This window comes from Pelophylax lessonae (assembly GCF_965119305.1).
Source record: "Pelophylax lessonae genome assembly, chromosome: 3".
Classification (NCBI taxonomy): Eukaryota; Metazoa; Chordata; class Amphibia; order Anura; family Ranidae; genus Pelophylax; species Pelophylax lessonae.
Window position 1 is genome coordinate 470,696,162 of NC_138770.1, and position 23,125 is coordinate 470,719,286.

At 47.0% G+C, this 23,125-nt stretch overlaps 1 protein-coding gene across 1 annotated transcript in view; it reads right to left on the reverse strand.

The window, feature by feature from the left end:
- Nucleotides 1-23,125, reverse strand: part of CEBPZ (CCAAT enhancer binding protein zeta) — a 180,030-nt gene that overhangs the window by 36,208 nt on the left and 120,697 nt on the right. The window contains exon 12 of the mRNA XM_082251926.1: nt 10,737-10,930. Coding sequence (XP_082108052.1) covers nt 10,737-10,930 — 194 coding nt within the window. The remainder of the gene's footprint in view (nt 1-10,736; nt 10,931-23,125) is intronic.

Consider the following 23,125-nt stretch of genomic DNA (forward strand, 5'->3'; position numbering starts at 1 on the left):
GAAATACCTCTGGATGAAGAGACCATTCCCCTTGATCCAGAATCTGACGGCGGAGAAAATCTGCCTGCCAATTCTCCACCCCCGGAATGAATACCGCGGAGAGGGCTGGAACAAATCGTTCCGCCCAACGAAGGATGCTGGCCACTTCCATGGCCGCCAGGACACTCTTGGTGCCCCCCTGGTGATTGACGTAAGCCACGGCCCGTGGCATTGTCCGTCTGGATCCGCACCGGGCTGCCCCGGAGCTGCTCGGTCCAGTGAATCAGACAAAGTCTGATTGCTCTCAGTTCCAATATATTTATTGGTAACCTGGATTCTTCCAGGGACCAGAGCCCCTGAGCAGATCGTCTGCCGAGAACCCCACCCCACCCGGATAGACTGGCATCCTTGGTGACAATCGTCCAATAGATTGGAAGAAATTACTTCCCCTGACTGAGCATTGGTGACTGAAGCCACCAAACCAGAGATTCCCTGGTCCGCTCGCTCAGCCGGATCCGATTGTCCAGGGAATCGGGATTCCGGTTCCATTTGAGAAGAATCTCTTTTTGAAGAATCCGGGTATGAGACTGGGCAAACGGTACTGCCTCGAAGGAGGCCACCATCAGTCCCAGAACCCTCATGCAAGTTCGCAGGGAAGGCCAGTTGACGGTCAATAATAACTGAGTCGTCGACTGAATCTTCCGGAGTTTCTCCGGCGGGAGAAACACTTTTGCCAAGGATGTATCCAGAGTTAGGCCCAGATAGTTCAGTCTCCTGGTGGGGACCAGGGATGATTTCTGCCGGTTCACCAGCCACCTGAACTCTTCCAAAGAGATCATAGTGATCTCCAAGTTTAGTAACAGAGCCTGTGGAGACTCCGCACGGAGTAGAAGGTCGTCTAGGTAGCCTAAAACCGAAATGCCCCGCTGTCGCAACAGTGCCAAAACTGGAGCCAAGACCTTTGTGAAGAGCCGGGGAGCAGAGGTGAGACCAAAGGGTAACGCCGCAAACTGATAATGGTTCTCTCCCACGGAAAAGTGAAGAAAGCGCTGATGTCCTGCGTAAATGGGAATGTGAAGATAGGCATCCTTGATGTCTATGGACGCCAGAAAATCCCCCTGATGCAGGGAGGCCACTACTGTGAGAATGAGCTCCATCTTGAATTTTTGCACCTGGACAAAATGATTGAGTGCTCTCAAGTCCAGAATCGGACGCACCTTGCCCTCTTTTCTGGGTATTGTGAATAGGTTCGAATAGAACCCCTGAAAACGTTCTGTCCAAGGAACGTGGACCACCACTCCTTGTTGCATTAAATCCGTCACTGCCCCCCGCAAAGCTTCTAAGCAGTCCGGGGATAGTCGGATATTGGAAGGGAAGAACCGCACCGGTGGAAGTGATCGAAATTCGATCTTGTATCCCGACCGTATGACCTCTTGAACCCATTTGTCTGGAATCCTGGAGAGCCATGGGTCCGGAAACCGGTGAAGACGTCCCCCCACCCCAGATATGGGTGGGGGTGCACCTTCAGGCTGTATTGGTCTTATCTTCGGGTCTGGCAGGGCCAGACCTTTGTTTACTCGACCAGCCAGCGCCCTTTGAAACACCCTGGGGGGGCTTTGGAGGACTTCACCTTATCGCCCGCCCCAGAGGAGCGAAAAAACTTCTGAGCGGAAAAGGAAGGTCCCCGTCTGCGACGAGGTCCTTTCCCCTTAGTCTGTGGTAAAAAGGTGCTCTTGCCACCAGTGATACCCTTGATGATCTCATCCAAGGTGGCACCAAACAGGCGATCCCCTAGAAAGGGGAGATTAGTCAAAGCTTTTTTGGAAGCTTGATCCGCCGACCAGCATTTTAACCACAGCATGCGCCGAAGGACCACCGCCGAGATTGATACGCGCCCCATTAATGGAGCGGCGTCCAGGGCGGCGTCACAGACAAACTGTAGCACTTGTACCATCTGCTCCAGCAAGTCCGATACTGCTGGGGGGAGACTTCTCCCCTCCAGATCTCGGCGTAACAACTTGGTCCACTCTGTCAATGTTTGTGCAACCAGAGCAATGGTGAACACTGGCCTTAAGGCTGACCCTATCAGGGAAAATATAGAGCGGGATATAGATTCCGCTTTACGGTCCACCGGATCCCGAAAAGACGGAGCGTCCTCCACCGGGATAACAGTAGCTTTATTTAATCTGGAAATCGGTGAATCCACCGACGGTGGTACCGTCCATTTATTAAGGAGGGATTCTTCAAACGGATAGCGTCTAGCAATCCGTTTGGAAATACCAGGGGTTCATTTTGGACGGACCCATTCTTCCTTAATTATATCTTGAAAACATTTGGGCAAAGGAAACACCTTTGCCATCTTGGTAGGCTTGCGAGTACCAAAAGCAGTTTCAGTATCAACTGCTTCCGTAGGTATAAGCTCAAGTCTTAAAGTTTCCCGCACAGACACAATCAGTGCATCTACCAGCGCTTCATCTTGCGCTATAGTGGAAGGAGAAATGTCTTCCTCGCTTTCCGAGTATATGGAATACGAGGCACTAGCCCCAGAAGAGGGACCTGCAGCCGCCGCGACAGGCTCAGAATCTGTATCTGAAGTGTCAGACGAAATAGGGGTAGGCGGGGGTCGCTTTTTAGCCCCCCGTCCCTGACAGGCCACCTCCACCCGGGATACAAAAGACTCCAAAACCGCTGACAACGCATCAATAGTAAGTGGAGAACTGGAGGGTCCTGCGGCCACCTCGAGGGGATCAGGTGGGGATACATGTGTGGCAGGGTCCATGACAAATCCAGGAACGCTTGCCAGCAAACAAGGATTGCAAAAAGAAAAAACTTTTTTTTTTTTTTTGTATGTAATCCCCCAGCGCAACAGCGCCCCTCAGTGCCACCTGCTTTGGACCCCCACAGAGAGAGAGAGAGAGAGAGAGAGAGAGAGAGAGAGAGAGAGAGAGACCCCAAGGGCTCACCACCTGATGCACAGAAGCTTCTACCGAACTGCTCTCAGCGCTGTCCTTACAGAACAGGAAGTCTTGTGGATCGATTTACCCGGGTAAAGGAGGCAGCTCCGCCCCTTTACACGCCTTCCGGCACTCCCACCGCTACTCCTCGAGGTAGCTGGGTGTCCAAGATGGCCGCCGCCATGCAGGAGACATTAGGCTACGCCAAAATGGCGGCCCCGCGGAAGTATGGCGGCCCCGCGCGGCCTGCGGCTCCGTGATACAGCTGCATCGCTATTAGAGGACTCCCGTGCGATAGGCAGGTGCCTGATAGTATCACCCCTCTGCACGACTGTTTTAACAGTAACGCCAGCGGCACCCTGTCTCCATCCCTGACCGCATCAGTCATGGATCCTTAGTCCCCTGGGAGCTCCAGTTGGTCTGCCAATGACTCTACTTGCTGAGCCACCTGGAATGCTGTTTTTACAATGCAGACTTTCCTTGCAGTGAAAGACTTATATAGATTGTCAGCTCCCAAACCAAGCCTCCTGGAATGGTATACTTTACTCACCACTCACACTAGCAAGGGGGAGATCTGTGAAGTGTGTCACTGGATGGAGGGGAACCCCGGATCATGAGGGTCCGACCATCCACAGAGGGGCCCGCATCTATTCCCAAAACCCGACAGGGGGAGAGGGGGAACATTCTACTCACCATACCGGAAACAGACGGGCACCCACTCCTAACAGAACCCCTCTCCACCGAGGTGGGGGGGCTGTCAACCAATACGGACGCCGCGACTCAGTTTCCTGACTGGTCGTAGGCGACCTGGCGAGACGTTTAACTCGCGGGGCCAGTCCTCGTCCAGTGGGACTATGTCGCGGCCGACCCAGCGCGGAGCTAGGGCCTGCACGCGCTCGTAGGCTGGCTGGGGTGACCACTGGATCTCAACATCCAGCCCATCGCCCAGCTCCAGCATAGTTGCTTGAATATCTCACAGGAACAAAAACTGGAGAGAAAAAGCTAACTAAAAAAGATTTATCTAAAAAAGATTGCCAGGACCGGAGATCCCAGCAAGGAACTTAGGTCCTTACTCCTGACTAGGCAGAAAAAAACTGACATCCTGTAGCAGGGGGAGAGAGGATATACCCTCTGGGACTGCCCCTAAGGTGTGGCCAGAACGTTTTTCCTGCCTAGTGTCCTACTCCTGTAGGAGGCAGTATAACCCTACTGATATTAATCAAAGAGGACTGCGTCTGTCAATGAGCGACAGAGAAATGGGATTGACTCCCTCTCTCTGCTATAGCCACTCAGTTTTGTTACAAACAGTGTCAGGAGAATTATAACTCCACAGAGGGGTAGGTGCTGTGTCCATCAAGGAGCATCAGAGAAATTGATTTTTTATGGTAAGTCAAAAATCCCATTTTCTCTTTCGTTCATTGAAGTCAGCTTCTGGTATTCTTAACCATTGGGACGACCCAAAGCAGTGTTTAAACACAAGGGGTGGGAAACAGTAAAAAAAACTCCCAAGGTTAAAACAGCCAACCAGGCAACAGGGGCTCGCCTGATAAAGACAATACACCTTCAAAGAGGATCAGGTCCTCCTAAACAGCAGCCTGCAAAACCTTGCTGCCAAAGGAAGCATCCGCAGACGCCAACACATCAATTTATAAGACTTTGTAAAAAAGAAAGTGCACCGACGACCAGGTGGTCCCCTTACAAACCTGCGTCACTGATGCCTGATGATGGAAGGCCCAGGAGGCACTAAGCGCCCTAGTAGAGTGCGCCTTGACAGGGAAAGGAGGAACCTGACCCCTGATGGAATAGGCCTGAACCACCATGTCTCTGATCCATCTAGAAATGGGCGCAGAGGAAGCGGACAACCCTTTACGAGGTCCATCCGTGAGCACAAATAGAGTTTGGCTTCCTTAAAGACTTAGTAGCTGCCAGGTACACCCTCATTGCCTGGACCACATCCAAGGCATGCAAGACAATTTCCTTTGGATGTTTAAGCCTGGGACACAGGGAAGGCAACACAATGTCTTCATTCAACTGAAAATCAGAGACCAACCTAGGAAGGAATGACAGACAGGGGCGCAGCACCACTATATCCCTGTGAATCACCAGATATGGTGGACAGGATAACGCCTCCAGGTCTGACACCCTGCACGCAGAGGAGATAGCCACCAAAAAGGCCACCTTCTGGGACAGCGTAAGCAGGGGAAACTCCTGAACATTCTCAAAGGGAGACTGCTGGAGAAGCAAAAGTACCAAATCGAGGTCCCAAGGCAGCAAAGGAGACCACACTGGACGGACAAAGTGCAGAATACCCTGAAGAGAGGTACGCACCAGAGCTGTAGCCAAGGGTCGTTGAAATTAGACTGCCAAGGCCGATACCTGGCCTCTGATAGTACTCAAGGCCAACTTCTGTTCAACCCCCCCCCCCGTTGAAGGAAGGTCAAGATCCGAGCCACCGAAAAAGAGTGAGGAGGGACCCCAAGCGATTCACACCATACAATGTACATATTCCACGTACGATAGTAGATGGGGAAGTTGATTTCCTAGCTTTCGACAGCATAGGAATCACACAGGAAAAGGAGGGGTACACTGACCACGACTATATGGTTAGTAGTAATACACAGGACTTGCCGCTATGGCTAACAGAGGGTGAAATCAGGGAAAGGCTGGATAAAATTAACACAAATAAATCACCAGGCCCGGATGGCGTACATCCGAAAGTACTCAAAGAACTTAGTAAGATTATATCTAGACCACTGTTCCTGATCTTTGCTGACAGTAATACGACAGGAAATGTACCAGGGGATTGGAGGAAAGCTAACGTAATACCGATATTCAAAAAATGGCAGAGGCATTTCCCGGGAAATTATAGGCCTGTCAGTCTGACATCGATCGTATGTAAACTTCTGGAGGGGATGATAAGGGACTATATCGTAGAGTTTGCTAAAGACAACATCATCAGCAGTAATCAGCACGGGTTTACAAATGGGCGTTCTTGTCAAACCAATCTCTTAACATTCTATGAGAAGGTGAGCTGTGAGCTAGATAGGGGGAGACCAGTGGATGTGGTGTACCTGGATTTCGCTAAGGCGTTTGATACAGTTCCCCACAAGCACCTAATTTATAAAATAAGGTCTGCAGGCATCGACTGCAAGGTTTGCTCTTGGATACGGAACTGGCTAATAGGGTGTTTTCAAAGGGTGGTAATAAATAGCGCATACTCAGACTGGTCTGAGGTGGTAAGTGGGGTCCCCCAAGGCTCAGTCCTGGGACCAAACTTGTTCAATTTATTCATAAACAGCATTGAGGATGGGATCAGTAGTTCTATATCAGTTTTTGCAGATGACACAAAATTGGGCAGGGCAATAACTGCACAGCATGAAGCAGATATCCTACAGAATGACCTGGACAAAATAACAGAGTGGGCAACGACATGGCAAATGAGATTTAATGTGGAGAAGTGTAAGGTTTTGCACTTAGGGACAAAAAACATAAAAGCACAATACACTTTAGGGGGGGAATCTTTGGGGGAATAGAAAATGGAGAAAGATCTGGGAGTCTTGGTAGAGGATAGACTAGGCAATAGCATGCAATGTCAAGCGGCAGCTGCCAAAGCCGGCAAAATATTAGCATGCATAAAGAAAGGGATGTATTCAAGAGATAAAACTATAATCCTTCCACTTTATAAAAATCTGGTCCGACCACATCTGGAGTATTCTGTCCAGTTCTGGTCGCCAGTCCTCAGGAGGGATGTGTTGGAGCTGGAGAGAGTCCAGAGAAAGGCAACTAAACTAATTAGGGGATTGGAGGACCTTAATTATGAAGAGCGTCTGCAATCGCTTGATTTATTCTCCCTGGAGAAGAGATGCCTGAGAGGGGACATGATAGCAGTTTATAAATATCTCAATGGTGATCTCAGCATAGAAAAAAAGCTATTCAGTCGAAAGGATTGCATGAGGACTCAAGGGCATACAATGCGAGGAGAATCGTTTCAACCTCAGGCAACGTGGTGGGTTCCTTGCTGTTAGGGCTACAAGATTGTGGAATTCTCTACCACAAGAGGTGGTTTCAGCAGGAAGTATGGTGGCTTTCAAAAGACTCTTAGACGTACATCTCAAGGATCAGAACATTCAGGGGTATGAGAGATTATTACGGCCACACACACCTACACAGGTTGAACTGGATGGACTATTGTCTTTATTCAACCTCACCTACTATGTAACTAAGACAATCCCCTATCCTTCATCACATGGCTTTTAACAGCTAAGCCGTCAAAACCAGTGACTGTAAAAGCAGGCAGGAAGATTGGCCCTTGGGATAGCAGATCCTCCCTGAGGGGAAGCCTACAGGGAAATGTCAGCAACCAGCCGCACCAGGTCGGCGTACCAGGCCTGGTGAGGCCAGTCCGGGGCCACTAAAATGACCAGAATAATTTCTGCCTTGATCCTGTAGAAATCTTGGCAGAAGCTTGAGAGGAGGGAAGGCGTAAATCAGATGATACTGACCCCACGGGCAACCAGCGCGTCTGTGGTGTTCGCCAAAGGATCCAGTGACCAAGCCACGCACCTACGGTCAGGTCCATAAATATTGGGACATGGACAATTCTAATCTTTTTGGCTCTATACACCATCACAATGGATTTGAAATGTAATAAACAAGATGCGCTTTAACTGCAGACTTTCAGCTTTAATTTGAGGGTATTTCCATCCAAATCAGGTAAACGGTGTAGGGATTACAACAGTTTGTATATGTGCCTCCCACCTTTTAAGGGACCAAAAGTAATGGGACAATTGGCTGCTCAGCTGTTCCATGACCAGGTGTGTTATTCCCTCATTATCCCATTTACAAGGAGCAGATAAAAGGTTCAGAGTTCATTTCAAGTATGCTATTTGCATTTGGAATCTGTTGCGGTCAACTCTCAATATGAGATCCAAAGAGCTGTCACTATAAGTGAACCAAGCCATCATTAGGCTGCAAAAAACAAAACATACCCATCAGAGAGATAGCAAAAACATTAGGTGTGGCCAAATCAACTGTTTGGAACAGCCTTAAAAAGAAAGAACACAGGTGAGCTCAGCAACACCAAAATAAAAGAAGACCACGGAAAATAACTGTGGTGGATGACCGAAGAATTCTTTCCCTGGTGAAGAAAACACCCTTCACAACAGTTGGCCAGATCAAGAACACTCTCCAGGTGGTAGGTGTATGTGTGTCAAAGTCAACAATCAAGAGAAGACTTCCCCAGAGTGAATACAGAGGGTTCACCACTAGATGTAAACCATTGGTGAGCCTCAAAAACAGGAAGGCCAGATTAGAGTTTGCCAAACATCTAAAAAAGCCTTCACAGTTCTGGGACCAACATCCTATGGACAGATGAGACCAAGATCAACCTGAACCAGAGTGATGGGAAGAGAAGAGTTAGCGGGAGCAGTGCTGGGGCGCGAGCACGCGCTCCCATCCACACTAAGCAGCACGGATGCGGATCCCCCGATTGCCGCTGGGCACCCACGATTGCTCCCCTTTTCATTCTGAAAGGGCCTTGTCTGCAGGTCTGGAAAAGCCCGCCCTCGACTGGACGAAAAAAACTTCTTATGAGCCGAAAAGGAGGGCCCATGTCTGCGACGAGGGTTCCTGGCCCTTAGGAGCCTGTGGAAAAAAGGTACTCCCCCCCCCCCCCCGCGGTGAGACCCTTAATGATGTCATCCAGGGTAGCTCCAAAAAGGCGACCTCATTTTTTAGAAGTCTGGCCTGCGGACCAGCATTTGAGTCAAGGGACACACCGAAGGATCACTGCCAAAACAGAGAGCCGAGCCACTAGGGGAGCCGCATCCAAAGATGCAGCACAGAAAAACTACAGCCCCTGCACACAGCTGGTCTCCCTCCAGATCACGGAGTAAAAGCTTAGCCCACTCAGTCAGAGTTTGCGACACCAGGGCAATGGTGAACACCGGCTTCAATGACGAACCAGCCAGGGTGAACATATTGCGGGCCACAGTCTCCTCCTTTGTTCGCAGACTCTTCATAGGGGTAGTGCCTAGCAAACCGCTTAGAGATCCCACGAAGATGCTTCGGCATCCTCACTCTTTCGCGACAATTCTGTCAAATTAGGCGGATAAAGGGGACCACTTTTTGCCGCTTTGGGTGGTTTGCGAGTGCCAAAGGGAACCTGCGCCCCTGTCACAGTGGCAGCTGTGTCTCCCAACATTAGAGTCTCCGGCATTAATACAATCAGTACGTCCAACAGCAACTTTTAGTGAGCGGTTGCAGGTATGGAGGAATCACCCTCACTTTCTGAGTAGTCTTCAGTAGCCACCAGGGGGACCCACAGATAAGTGTAAAAACACTGCCAAGGGACACTCCCACTGCGCTGGCAGCACCACCTGGTCGCCAGCTACTTTGGCATGGCTACCATCAAAAAATAGACTGCCCCCACAGCGCCACCCCTTCCAAGGGAGGCGCTAAGCTGGCCGCATGGCCCAGTAGGCCACAAGCCGCGGCCTAAAAATTTGTGGAGGTCCAGCCGCAAGTGCACGGATTCAGCCAATAGGACCAGTGGAGCAAAAAGCAGATGCCTAGTAAGCCACTGCCTAAATTTTTGTGGATGCCCAGCTGCTTGGGCGCAACCCCCGGCGGAGTCGGCCACACAGAGGCAGCGGAGGGGAGGGCGGATGCCCAAACGGAGAGTAGTGGCTTCAGCCACCCTCACTATGGCTGCCCCACATCGCTCCCGACCAGTATGCTGCAAAGCTGCAGCCTAAATATTCGGCTAGGTCCGGCTACGTGAGACGCAGACTAGCAGATGCAAAACCATCCGCTTCACCAGCCCAACAACTGCAGCAGGGAGCCCAGAAGACATCCCTGCCCTAGTCACCCCAGGGTGGTGGGGAACCCTGCTCAACCTCCCCTTGCTCACCAGGAAAAAACCCCGGCCAGCAGCAACCCCAACAAGCCCCTCTTAAGAGCATGTGGCAAAAGCCAGCTCATAACCTCGCCCAGGGAGAAGGGGGTGGAGGGGGGGCCGGCAGACCCACACTGACCACCCAAATTTAGAGGGGCTGGGGGGAAGGAGGGGAACCCGGGGGTCTCACCGCCCCAAGGGAGGGGCCCACGTCCACCCCAAAACCCTTCAGCTACTTACCATACCATGGAAACAGGGTGGGCACCGCTCCGGAAAGACCACCTCTCCATCGGAATGGGGGGCCGTCGGCCAGGAAGAATGCTGCAACCCAGGCCGAGGCCAGGTTGTATGTGCACTCGCAGGCCAACCTCCCTCCAGTGGGGCTATGTCGTGGCCGACCTAGCGCAGTGCTAAAGCCTGCGTGCGCTCGCCAGAATGGGGGGACCCTCTGGATTTTGTAAAAAATATCTAGTCCGCCGCCCAGTCCGGCAGTTGACTGCAGATTCTCACAGGAACAAAATAACTAATATAGGAAAAAATGATATTTAAAAAGGAAAAAAATTGCCAGGACCGAAGATCCCAGCAAGGAACTAGGGCCTTGACTAGACAGAAAACTGAGTGGCTATAGCAGAGAGAGGAAGTATACCCCTGGGACTGCCCATGGTTGTAGCCAGAATTTATTTCTGCCTAGTGTCCTACTCCTGTAGGGGGCAGTATAACCCAATGGTTAAGAATACCAGAAGCTGTGTCTGTCAATGAACAAAAGAGAAAACACTATTAAAGCTGTACACAAGCATTCATGTCCATACTTTAACAGAATTTTTTTTTTTTTTTTTTTTTTTTTAGACAATGGCTGTTTCATCACAGCCATCAAAGTGAAAATATTAAAGTAGTCATCACATAGGTACCTTGCTCCTCCTCAGCTGTATCAGAGGTGTTCATAAAAACTCCTCCAGCACCATCATTTTCAAAGTCTTCTTCACACATACTATCAAGAGAAATGTCTTCATCATCATCATCATCATCATTTATATCCCAGTCAGAACCAGAGTCATCTTCCTCTATTTTTTTCTTAGCCACATTTTCTCCTGGTTGTAGGCCCCTAGAAAGCAAAAAGAAAAAAAACGCAGCATAGCTTCAGTAAAAGGTAATATAAAAGCAATGGAAATTCAGTGTATGGAGAGCAATTAAATTAATAACGAACTCACATGCAACATGTGTATCCAGTCACTTAAAGTTGTAACCCGAAAAAAAAAAAAAAAAAAGATCCTGTTCCTTCAAACCCCTTGGAGCCTAAGCCTTTTTCTGACATTTGTTGCTTGAAAGTTAAAATCTGTATTTTTGCTGGAAAATTACTTAGAACCCTCAAACATTATACAAACCCAATTCCAAAAAAGTTGGGACACTGTACAAATTGTGAATAAAAACAGAATGCAATGATGTGGAAGTTTCAAATTTCAATATTTTATTCAGAATACAACATAGATGTCATATCAAATGTTTAAACTGTGAAAATGTATCATTTTAAAGGGAAAAATAAATTGATTTGAAATTTTATGGCATCAACACATCTCAAAAAAGTTGGGACAAGGCCATGTTTACCACTGTGTGGCATCCCCTCTTCATTTTATAACCGTCTGCAAACGTCTGGGGACTGAGGAGACAAGTTACCCAAGTTTAGGTATAGGAATGTTGTCCCATTCTTGTCTAATACAGGTTTTTAGTTGCTCAACTGTCTTAGGTCTTCTTTGTTGCATCTTCCTCTTTATGATGCACCAAATTTTTCTATGGGTGAAAGATCTGGACTCAGCCATGATGTTGTAATTGATGCAGTATGTGATCTGGGATTGTCATGTTGGAAAATGCAAGGTCTTCCCTGCAAGAGACAACATCTGGATGGGAGCATATGTTGTTCTAGAACTTGGATATACCTTTCAGCATTGATGGTGCCTTTCCAGATGTGTAAGCTGCCCATGCCACATGCAACCCCATACTATCAGAGATGCAGGCTTCTGAACTGAGCGCTGAGAACAACTTGGGTTGTCCTTGTCCTCTTTAAAGCGGATCACATGGTGTCCCAGTTTTTCAAAAAGAACTTAAAATTTTTGATTTGTCTGACCACAGAACAGTTTTCCACTTTGCCACAGTCCATTTTAAATGAGCCTTGGCCCAGAGAAAATGCCTGCGCTTCTGGATCATGTATAGGATTTGGCTTCTTTTTTGGCCTATAGAGTTTTAGCTGGCAACAGCGAATGGCACGGTGGATTGTGTTCACCAACAATGTTTTCTGGAAGTATTCCTGAGCCCATGTTGTGATTTCCAATACAGTAGCATTCCTTTATGTGATGCAGTGCCGTCTAAGGGACTGAAGAGCACGGGCATCCAGTATGGTTTTTCGGCCTTGACCCTTACGCACAGAGATTGTTCCAGATTCTCTGAATCTTTGGATGATATTATGCACTGTAGATGATGATAACTCCAAACTCTTCCAAATTTTTCTCTGAGAAACTCCTTTCTGATATTGCTCCACTATTTTTCGCCGCAGCATTGGGGGAATTGGTGATCCTCTGCCCATCTTGACTTCTGAGAGACACTGCCACTCTGAGAGGCTCTTTTTATACCCAATCATGTTGCCAATTGACCTAATAAGTTGCAAATTGGTCATCCAGCTGTTTTTTATATGTACATTTAACTTTTCTGGCCTCTTATTGCTACCTGTCCCAACTTTTTTGGAATGTGTAGCTCTCATGAAATCCAAAATGAGCCAATATTTGGCATGACATTTCAAAATGTCTCCCTTTCAACATTTGATATGTTATCTATATTATATTGTGAATAAAATATAAGTTTATGAGATTTGTAAATTAGTCCATTCCTTTTTTACTCACAATTTGTACAGTGTCCCAACTTTTTTTGGATTTGGGTTTGTATATATTTTTTAGCAGAGACCCTAGAAAATAAAATGGCGATCGTTGCATTATTTTATGTCACTTTGTATTTTTTCCAAAAAAATTGTTTTAAACACTGCTGCACAAATACCCTTTCATGAGTTACAAAAATAGAAAACATTAAGTTAGCCCATTTTTTTTGTATAATGTGAAAGATTATGTTACACCGAGTAAATAGATACCTAACATGTCATGGTTTAAAATTGCGCACACTCGTGGAATGGCGAAAAACTTTGGTACCTTAAAATCTCTATTGGGGACGATTTAAACAATTTTAAGGGTTACCTGTCTAGAGTTACAGAACAGGTCTTGTGCTAGAATTACTGCTCTCGATCAAACATGTGGTTTGAACACCCTTTTCATATGTGGGCGCGACTTGCGTATGCGTTCGCCTCTGCGTACAAGCATGGACATTTTTAAATTTTATTTTTCTTAATTATTTTATTTTTTTTATTTTTACACTATTCATTAAAAAAAAAAAATTATCACTTTTATTGCTGTCACAAGGATTGTAAACATCCCTTGTGATGGTAACAGACATTGACATCCCTCCCATGCACTTAAAGCATTGAAAATGCCAAGTTTGGCTGTTTTGAATTCTGTCATTTTTTTAAATCTGGTGCCTTTAAGTTTCCAGGACCCATAAGTGACGTCATGACTTTGCTTCTGGATTTTTACATCGGAGACCCGATCAGAGCCGAATTCGGGTTTGTTCAGGTCTTTGACCCGTCGGTGGACGTGTCGGCTGCTCGCTCGGGTCTCCCAGTGGGACGGTCGCATCGGTTATCTTTACAAGAAAGCCGACTGACGGCTCTAAACAACGATACTGGGTTGATGCCTCTAGCTGCAGGCATCACCTTGGTACAACCCCCTGAAACCAAGGCTGCATATTTGCATTCCGTCTGAGCTAAGGGGTTAAAGCATGTTAAACCACATAGCGCTTGTACGGTGTCATTTTTCCTTCTCTAAGCTGTAAAAAACCTGGTTGATCCTGCCAGTTCCTGTGTCCCCCTGTGTTCTGATAACGGTAATCATGACTGCTGAGCACTGATTACCGTGGGCAGTTTACGTGCCTCCGACATTCCCCAGCACTCCTCTTTCCCCTCTTCTTTCCCTATCAGCTCCTGTGTGTGAGCCGCCCCTCCCCTCCGCTCCTTTCTATCGCTGTTCCGAGCGGCAGTAAAGTCACTGGCCACAATTATTGCCAAACCCTCTTTTAGGACAAAATGTACTATACAATGTATGTAAACTACTTCTTCGCAATTACTTTTTTCACGGCAGACGTCAGAGGGAGATCTCCCTCTGTAGTGCTTACATCGGAGGAAGAGAGCGGTGGGCAGTCACATGACTGCTGATAGGCGAGGTGAAAAAAGGCATTTAGAAGAAGAATTTAAGAAAAGCACAAACACTGTAGTAAATTTTGTCCTAGCAGAGGGGCTGGCAATGATTGTAAGCACTGCTTTTTACAACCCCTTTAACCGTCAAAACAGTCCAGGAACCATTGTAACCGTGCTTAAATGGAAAGTATAGTTGCTTGTATATGTTTTTTGTTATTGAGGATTAAGCCCGGTTCACACTTGTGCGGGGTTCGCATGTAATGTCGGAGCGCACTGCTCCGACATTACATGCGATCGGCTGTGCGGTGCGAGTTTAGCCATACAGTTTGTACACACAGGGACCCTTTTTGGCAGCCGCATCAGGATCGGATCGCACAGCGATTCACACTTGTGCGATCCGATCCTGTGCGAACTGCAAGATCGCACTGCGATATGCGATCAAACTGGGGGTGTCGTTAACATTACATTGACACCCCCAGCGTATCGCATATGGCAGTGTGAACTGCCGGGGGTGCGTGTGCGATGCGGGAACAGGGTACGGATTCGCAGCCTTCCCGCATCGCATAAATGTGAACCGAGGCTAAAAGAAAAAAAATTGGATTTTTGTACTTACCGTAAAATCCATTTCTCTGAGTTTGACGGACACATCGCTCCATAAATCCTAACTAGTAGGTTATATTGCCTCCTCCAGGAGTAGGACTAGGCAGAACAAAAAACAACTAGCTACGCCTATAGCCCATTCTCAGCTGGTATATAACCCCCCTCTCTGCTCTAGGTAATCAGATTAGTAGAAAGCAGTATTAGAAGTATCAGAACTCCATACAGGGGTGGGTGCTGTGTAGGTTGATGAAGTCAGAGAAATGGATTTTACGGTAAGTACAAAAAACCCATTTTCTCTTTCGTTCATCGACAGACACAACGCTCCATAAATCATAACTAGTGGGACGTCCAAAAGCAGTGCCAAAAGGAAAATGGAGGGGTGAGGAAAATAACCCAATGCTAAAAATAAGAGCCCTTAACCGGGTCACAGGAGCCCCCGTCTGAAAAATAAAGGTTTAAAGAAAAAACACCCCTCAACAGGGAACAGCCCCTCCTAAACAGCAGCCTGCAAATCTTTGCAGCCAAAAGAAGCATCCGCAGATGCAAAAGTATCCTACCTTATAGAATTTTGTGAAGGTGTGCACGGACGACCAAGTGGCCGCCTTGCAAGCTCTAGACAGATTAAAACTGATTACCTGGAGGAGAGACCGGGGTTATATACCAGCTGAGGACGGCCCATGGCCGTAGCCAGGTGTTTTTTGTTATGCCTAGTCCTACTACTCCTGGAGGAGGCAATAAAACCCACTAGTTATGATTTATGGAGCGCTGTGTCCATCGATGAATGAAAGAGAAAAATTAAATATGTCCTCATTTTCTATATCTGCTAAATTTGAAATACTGCATTCTTACTATTTTCAATCAACAGGTCTAGGCTCCATTTTAACCTTTTTTGTTTAAAAAAAAAAAAAAAAAACCTGCTGCTTACAGAGATTAAAAACCAAAAGGAAAAAAATCGACTCAGATCTAAAAAATCTATAGAGAAAACCCATATCACTCTGCAAAACACACATCCTGGGAGCTTTCAGCAACAAATGTGTTTTTTCAAAAAAAGATTTTGTATTGTTAATCCAAAAGATACAAAACAGTTTAAAAACATAAATAAACCACCTCGTTATACTTTTCCTTTAACCGCTTGCCGCATATATACTGCGGCAGACTGGCTCGGCTTTGCGAATCGGCGTATGGATAAGTCGGTTAGCGGGAGCAGTGCTGGGGGCGCGAGCACGCGCTCCCATCCACACTAAGCAGCACGGATGCGGATCCCCCGATTGCCGCTGGGCACCCACGATTGCTCCCCTTTGAGAGAGAAGGACGGTCAGCTGTAATAATTTCTCTGAAATTATCACAGAGCGCCTCTGATCCTTCTATATAGGATCAGGGGTCTCTCTGGTCATTTTACAAGTCCCTTCCCCCACAGTTCGAAAGCACTCCCCTATGCTCACAATTAACCCTTTGATCACCACCGTGTTAACCCCTTCCCTGCCAGTGTCATTATTACAGTAAAAATGCATATTTTTAGCTGTACATTACTGTAGTAATGTCACGAGTCCCCCCAAAAGTGTCAAATATGTCAGTTAGGGGTCCGATCTGTCCGCCGCAATGTCCCAGTCCTGCTAAAAATCACAGATCACCGACATTACTAGTAAAAAAAATATTATATATATATATATATATATATATATATATATATATATATTGTGACAGGAAGTCAGGTAAATCTGTGGATGTAGTCACAGACAGGAGATGCATTTCCACCTGGTTTAGAAAATTCACCAATTACTATAGGGTGTCGGCTGCAAAGGTAGCCTGAACTGTCTAAGGACGTTGAACAGACTTCAGCTGTTCTGAATGAGGCAATTAAGGTCTCTATAATTTGTTCAGAGGAAGTCTAAGGATTGCTGCCTCCTGACACCGTGTGGGGAGAGGAGGACAGTCGGATGTGTGCCTCCCGACGCTGTGTGGGCATGGGAGAAGGGATGCCCCCTAAAGCTGTGTGAGCATGGGGAAGACCTCCTGAAGCGATGTGCGCTGAGGAGTGTAACAAGTGTGAAGACTACTCAAGGTGAGGTCTTGGACTATTTCTATGTGGAAAGAAATAAATGCACTGTTTGCTATGTGAAGAGACAAACAAAGGAATGTGTTCTATGTGAAGAGAAAAGCAAAGGGACATGTTCAATGTGAAGAGGAAAAGGGACATGATCAATGGACATTTGTTGTGTGAAGAAAAAACATGGACTATTAAGTGTCTGCTGTAGGATCAGCAAAGTTTGCCCAACAGTAGGTTGGAGACAGACTCCGTAGGTAGGTTCCTGTATGTGAGAAGGTAGCCGCCCACAGTGGCAAGGATTTATTTTGTGTTTTATTTTTATTTTGATGTTTTTGAGGCTTGCACTTGTGTGAAGTAAATTGCAAGAATAAACAAAACTGTTGTTTGCAACCACTTCTCGGCTATCTCCCTGTGTAAACGCACCCCCCCCCAAGGGGTCATCCACGCCCGCCACCGAGCTAACCTCCCACATATGGTGGAGGTATGCATTGGGCAGAAGCAGAGATCCCTGCAAAGAAGTGCATATGTTCTATGAACTTTGTCTGGTGCATGAGATTGCACAATCTATGTGTGCAGGAGAGGAGATCCTGAAAAAGAAAAAAAAACTACTAGTTTTAAAGAGACAGTGGTCTCAAAATTTTTGATGAACTTTGTTTGGTGCACGAGACTGCACAAACTGTGTGTGCAGGAAAGGAGATCCTGCAAGAGAGAGAAAAGCTACTGGCTTTAAAGAGACAGTGGTCTCAATTTTTTGCTGGACTGTGAAAAATTTATTGTGGAGTTATTGAAGATGGGGCGATCAAAACGCCTGAAAGATGCAAAGATAGCTGAAATGAGAGACCGGATTCTATGGATGGAGGGGATGCTACCGTCTGAACGAGCCCCATCCATGCCTGAACAGAATCTGCTAAAGAGAAAGGTGGTTGTCCCTAGCAACCCTGAGGCAAATGCGGATTTTCAGCGGAGCTTTGCAGCTCAACAAAAGGCTTACCAAGAGAGCATGGCAGGCTGGAAACAGAGACGCCAGCAGCAAATGGAGGCCATCGGTTTGGAGGAAACCGAGTATGTGTGCAGGGCTGAGCTGGATGCCTTGCAACGGAAAATGGAAGAAAAGGAACACGTCCTGGAGTTGCTTAGGATGGAGCATAGAAACTTGCTTTGTTTGTCTCTTCACATAGCAAACAGTGCATTTATTTCTTTCCACATATAAATAGTCCAAGACCTCACCTTGAGTAGTCTTCACACTTGTTACCCTCCTCAGCGCACATCGCTTCAGGAGGTCTTCCCCATGCTCACACAGCTTCAGGGGGCATCCCTTCTCCCATGCCCACACAGCGTCGGGAGGCACACATCTGACTGTCCTCCTCTCCCCACACGGTGTCAGGACGCAGCAATCCTTAGACTTCCTCTGAACAAATTATAGAGACCTTAATTGCCTCATTCTGAACAGCTGAAGTCTGTTCAACGTCCTTAGACAGTTCAGGCTACCTTTGCAGCCGACACCCTATAGTAATTGGTGAATTTTCTAAACCAGGTGGAAATGCATCTCCTGTCTGTGACTACATCCACAGATTTACCTGACTTCCTGTCACAATAATATATATATATACATATATAAAATTACCCTTGAAAAAGTCACGTGTGATTGTGATGCAACGCATCGGGAAAGCCGCAGTGACGTCACTTCTGGTCTACGGCCAAGTATTGGAACTGACCGCATCGGCGGCATCTATCTCCTCTAAAAGCGAATTTTACTGTGCCTAATTGTAAGTGCAACTTTTATTTGATTCATTAAACACATTATTAATATACTACACTATGAGAGTCCTCCGTAATTCTTCCTGGTAAACGAGTACCTTAAGAGTCTTACAGTAGATGCTACATACCGGAGGCCACCACAGAAGACCACTATTTTGATGCATTTGGTGTACCCACTTATGTGATGAAAACAACAGATGAGAGATCTCCTTAAGTCTGCAGGTTGACTCTTGATACCTGAAACAATGTTCTGAGTGTTAATGGAGGTGAGCAGCCATTGCACTTAATTATGGATTCGTAGCTCACCAAAGTCCGCACAGGGGGTCACCGGAAGCATTTGGTCACCGCACTGCATATGAACTTTGTCTTTATATTTCACTTTTCAGCATTGAGTACACTCAATTTATTTATTTATTTATTTTTTTCCCCATTGTGCAACTTAAGAGTCGCAGTGGTTTACCCTTCATAGGGCACATTTATTTTTATTTTTTTCTTTCACCCTCTTAGCACTTGGAGTTACATATATGTGTTATCACATTTGTCACCATTTATTTATTCTGTTGTGCAACTGAAGAGTCACAGTGGTTCACTCTTCATAAGGCACTTATTGCATTTTTAGTTTTTCATTCTTTTATTTTAATTTTTTGATCAACACTTGATCAGAACTATTATATTTATTCACCCCTGCAACTGAATAAATCACAGTGGTTCACCTTTCACAGGATATTCACTCAGTTGCAATTAATTCATCTTGTTTTACTAATTTTGATCACCTTTGGATCACTTATTTGCACTATTATTATCCTATTTATTTGGCACATGAGCACTTTGATATTTTATCTTAAGTTTGAGGATTGATGAAGATTTTTTAGTATCTACAGTTATTTATACTTTTACACGTATATTTAGGCCCCATGCACACGGGGCGTTAGAAAAAACGTACGTCAAAGTTAGTTCTGACGCCGGAAAAAGCAGCTGTAAAAACGTGCTTTCAGTAGCTTTTTCCATTGGCGTTATTGCACGTTTTGCCACGTTGCTTTTAGCAGCGTTTTTTTTTCTTCCATTCAAAATCAATGGTTCCCTATGGGAGCCTATTGATTTGAATGGAGGTCGCACCGCAACACCGCAAGTCGGATCCGACTTGCGGGGCGACTTGCGCTGTGAGAATCTTGAGGGGGAACTCCACGCCAAAATGGGAAAAAAACGGCGTGGAGGTCCCCCCCAGGGTTCCAAACCAGGCTCTTCGGGTCTGTTATGGAATTTGAGGGTAGCCCCATGCCGAAAAAACGGCATGGGGTCCCCCCCAAAATCCATACCAAACCCTTATCCGAGCATGCAGCCCGGCAGGCCAGGAAAGGGGAGGGGACGAGCGAGCGGCCCCACCCCCCCTGGACCACACCAGGCCACATGCCCTCAACATGGGGGGGTGTTGGTGCTTTGGGGCAGGGGGAGCTCTGCACCCCCCACCTCAAAGCACCTTGCCCCCATGTTGATGAGGACAAGGGCCTCATCCCCACAACCCTGGCCGGTGGTTGTGGGGGTCTGCGGGCAGGGGGCTCATCGGAATCTGGAAGCCCCCTTTAACAAGGGGGCACCCCAGATCCCGGACCCCCTCCCTATGTGAATGGGTATGGGGTACACTGTACCCCTACCCATTCACCCCATAAAAGGCAGTGTATGGAAATAACGACAAGAGACGTTTTGGAAAGTTTATTAAAAATCTTCATCCGACTCTTCTTGTCTTCTCCTCTCCGGGGTCTTCTCCGGGGTCTTCTGCTCTTTTACTGTCCGCCCTTCTTGTCTTCTCCTCTCCGGGGTCTTCTGCTCTTTTGCTGTCCCCCTCTTCTTGTGTTCTTGTCTCCGGGGTCTTCTGCTGTCCCCTCTTCTGCTGTCCTCTCTTCTTTTCTTCTCCTCTCCGGTCTTCTGCTCTTTTGCTGTCGGCTGTCGGCTGTCTTCTTCCTCCGGTCCTCCTCCGACGACGTCTCCGCTGATTATGCCTATCTCCGGTCTCTTCAGCTTATTATATAGCCATTAGGGGCGTGGCCCCGATGACGTCATCTGGAGACCCCGCCCCCTCATGTCACAGATGACGTCATATGTGACATGAGGGGGCGGGGCCTCCAGATGACGTCATCGGGGCCACGCCCCTAATGGCTATATAATGAGCTGAAGAGACCGGAGATAGGCATAATCAGCGGAGACGTCGTCGGAGGAGGACCGGAGGAAGAAGACAGCCGACAGCCGACAGCAAAAGAGCAGAAGACCGGAGAGGAGAAGAAAAGAAGAGAGGACAGCAGAAGAGGGGACAGCAGAAGACCCCGGAGACAAGAACACAAGAAGAGGGGGACAGCAAAAGAGCAGAAGACCCCGGAGAGGAGAAGACAAGAAGGGCGGACAGTAAAAGAGCAGAAGACCCCGGAGAAGACCCCGGAGAGGAGAAGACAAGAAGAGTCGGATGAAGATTTTTAATAAACTTTCCAAAACGTCTCTTGTCGTTATTTCCATACACTGCCTTTTATGGGGTGAATGGGTAGGGGTACAGTGTACCCCATACCCATTCACATAGGGAGGGGGTCCGGGATCTGGGGTGCCCCCTTGTTAAAGGGGGCTTCCAGATTCCGATGAGCCCCCTGCCCGCAGACCCCCACAACCACCGGCCAGGGTTGTGGGGATGAGGCCCTTGTCCTCATCAACATGGGGGCAAGGTGCTTTGAGGTGGGGGGTGCAGAGCTCCCCCTGCCCCAAAGCACCAACGCCCCCCCATGTTGAGGGCATGTGGCCTGGTGTGGTCCAGGGGGGGTGGGGCCGCTCGCTCGTCCCCTCCCCTTTCCTGGCCTGCCGGGCTGCATGCTCGGTTAAGGGTCTGGTATGGATTTTGGGGGGGACCCCATGCCGTTTTTTCGGCATGGGGCTACCCTCAAATTCCATAACAGACCCGAAGGGCCTGGTTTGGAACCCTGGGGGGGACCCCACGCCGTTTTTTTCCCATTTTGGCGTGGCGTTCCCCCTCAAGATTCCCACAGCGCAAGTCACCCCGCAAGTCGGATCCGACTTGCGGTGTTGCGGTGCGACCTCCATTCAAATCAATAGGATCCCATAGGGAACCATTGATTTTGAATGGAAGAAAAAAAAACGTATAACGTGGCTTAACGCACGTTAAGCAACGTTATAGCAAAGTTATTCAGCTTTTAGCAGCGTCAGGCGTTTTTAACGCTGTAACGCTGGTCCTCAGAACGCGCAGGTGGTGGGTTCTTGTTGCAGCCTAAAAACGTCTAAGCCACTTACAGCTCAAAAACGTCTGAGTGTGCATGAGGCCATAGAATAACATGGAGGGGCGTTTTTAGGCTGCAAAAAGAAAACGCCTGACGCTGCTTACAGTGGCGTTAAAAACGTCCCGTGTGCATGGGGCCTTATGGTTCACCGATTTTAGAATATTTGCGCTGATTTTTTACTCCTTTTTATACTTTGTTGTATGTGGTGACACTACAGAATTAGCTGCAGATTTCTGGTGCTCCATTTACCTTCTGTCCCGCTCCTCATTTCCGTCTCCTTCTCTCTATTGGTAGCGCATAGGTTTTATATATATATATATATATATATATATATATATATATATATATATATATATATATATATATATATATATATATATATATATATATATAAATAAAAATGACAAATCTTTCCCCTAGCTTGTAGACACGATAACTACTGCGCAAACAAATTAAAACACGCTTATTACGTTTTATTTACCAAAATGTTATATAGCAGAATGTGAAAAATATTGTTTTTTTTTTTCAGAATTGTCGTTCTTCTTTTGTTTAAACCGGTTTCCCTTAGCCGCGATGGCAGTGCCAGCACCCAAGAGCCGATCCAGGAATCAGTCTGGGTGAGGACACTGCTGGATGCCTGAGAAGGAAAGTGCCCTAATAGTAATTGTAGTATTTGTAGCTGCTAACTGATAATTTTTGGAGTAGGGGGCAGAACTCATTTTTAATTGTGACCATTTTGCTTCAATGCTTTAGGTCACGGATGGGAAAAAAGATCTGGAAACTCAGAGTGAAGTCAAAAGTCCTGATCTGCATAACTTTTTCATGTTCAAAGTACTGAAACCTCATTAGACCCAGGCAAATAGGATTTTCAGAAGAAAAGGTCAGAAGTGCCCCGTTTTTACCTCAATACAGGTTTCCTGCAAGTTAGATAGTCAATTACCTTACAGCGCTACTAATGTTTTAGCTGGCCAATGTTTTAGCTGGCCAAAGTCTGTTAAAAAAAAAAAGGGGGTGCAAAGAGAAAAGTAGAAGAGCTAGGACGATATTGGATGGTTTCAGAGATTAAGGACCCATTTCTTTAGGCTACTGTTCACTTCAAGCGGGCTTTGCATTTCCTGCTTGAGGCAGGTCAAATGCTATTCACAAGCATGTCAATTCTTAATGATCTCACAAGTGTCTGAAAGTGATATCACACGTATAACACCATACACACAAGCCTGTCAACACAGTCCCTTTAGAACAGGGGTCCTCAAACTTTTTAAACAGGGGGCCAGTTCACGGTCCATCAGACACTGTTGGGGGACGGACTATAGTTTTAAAAAAAATATGAACGAA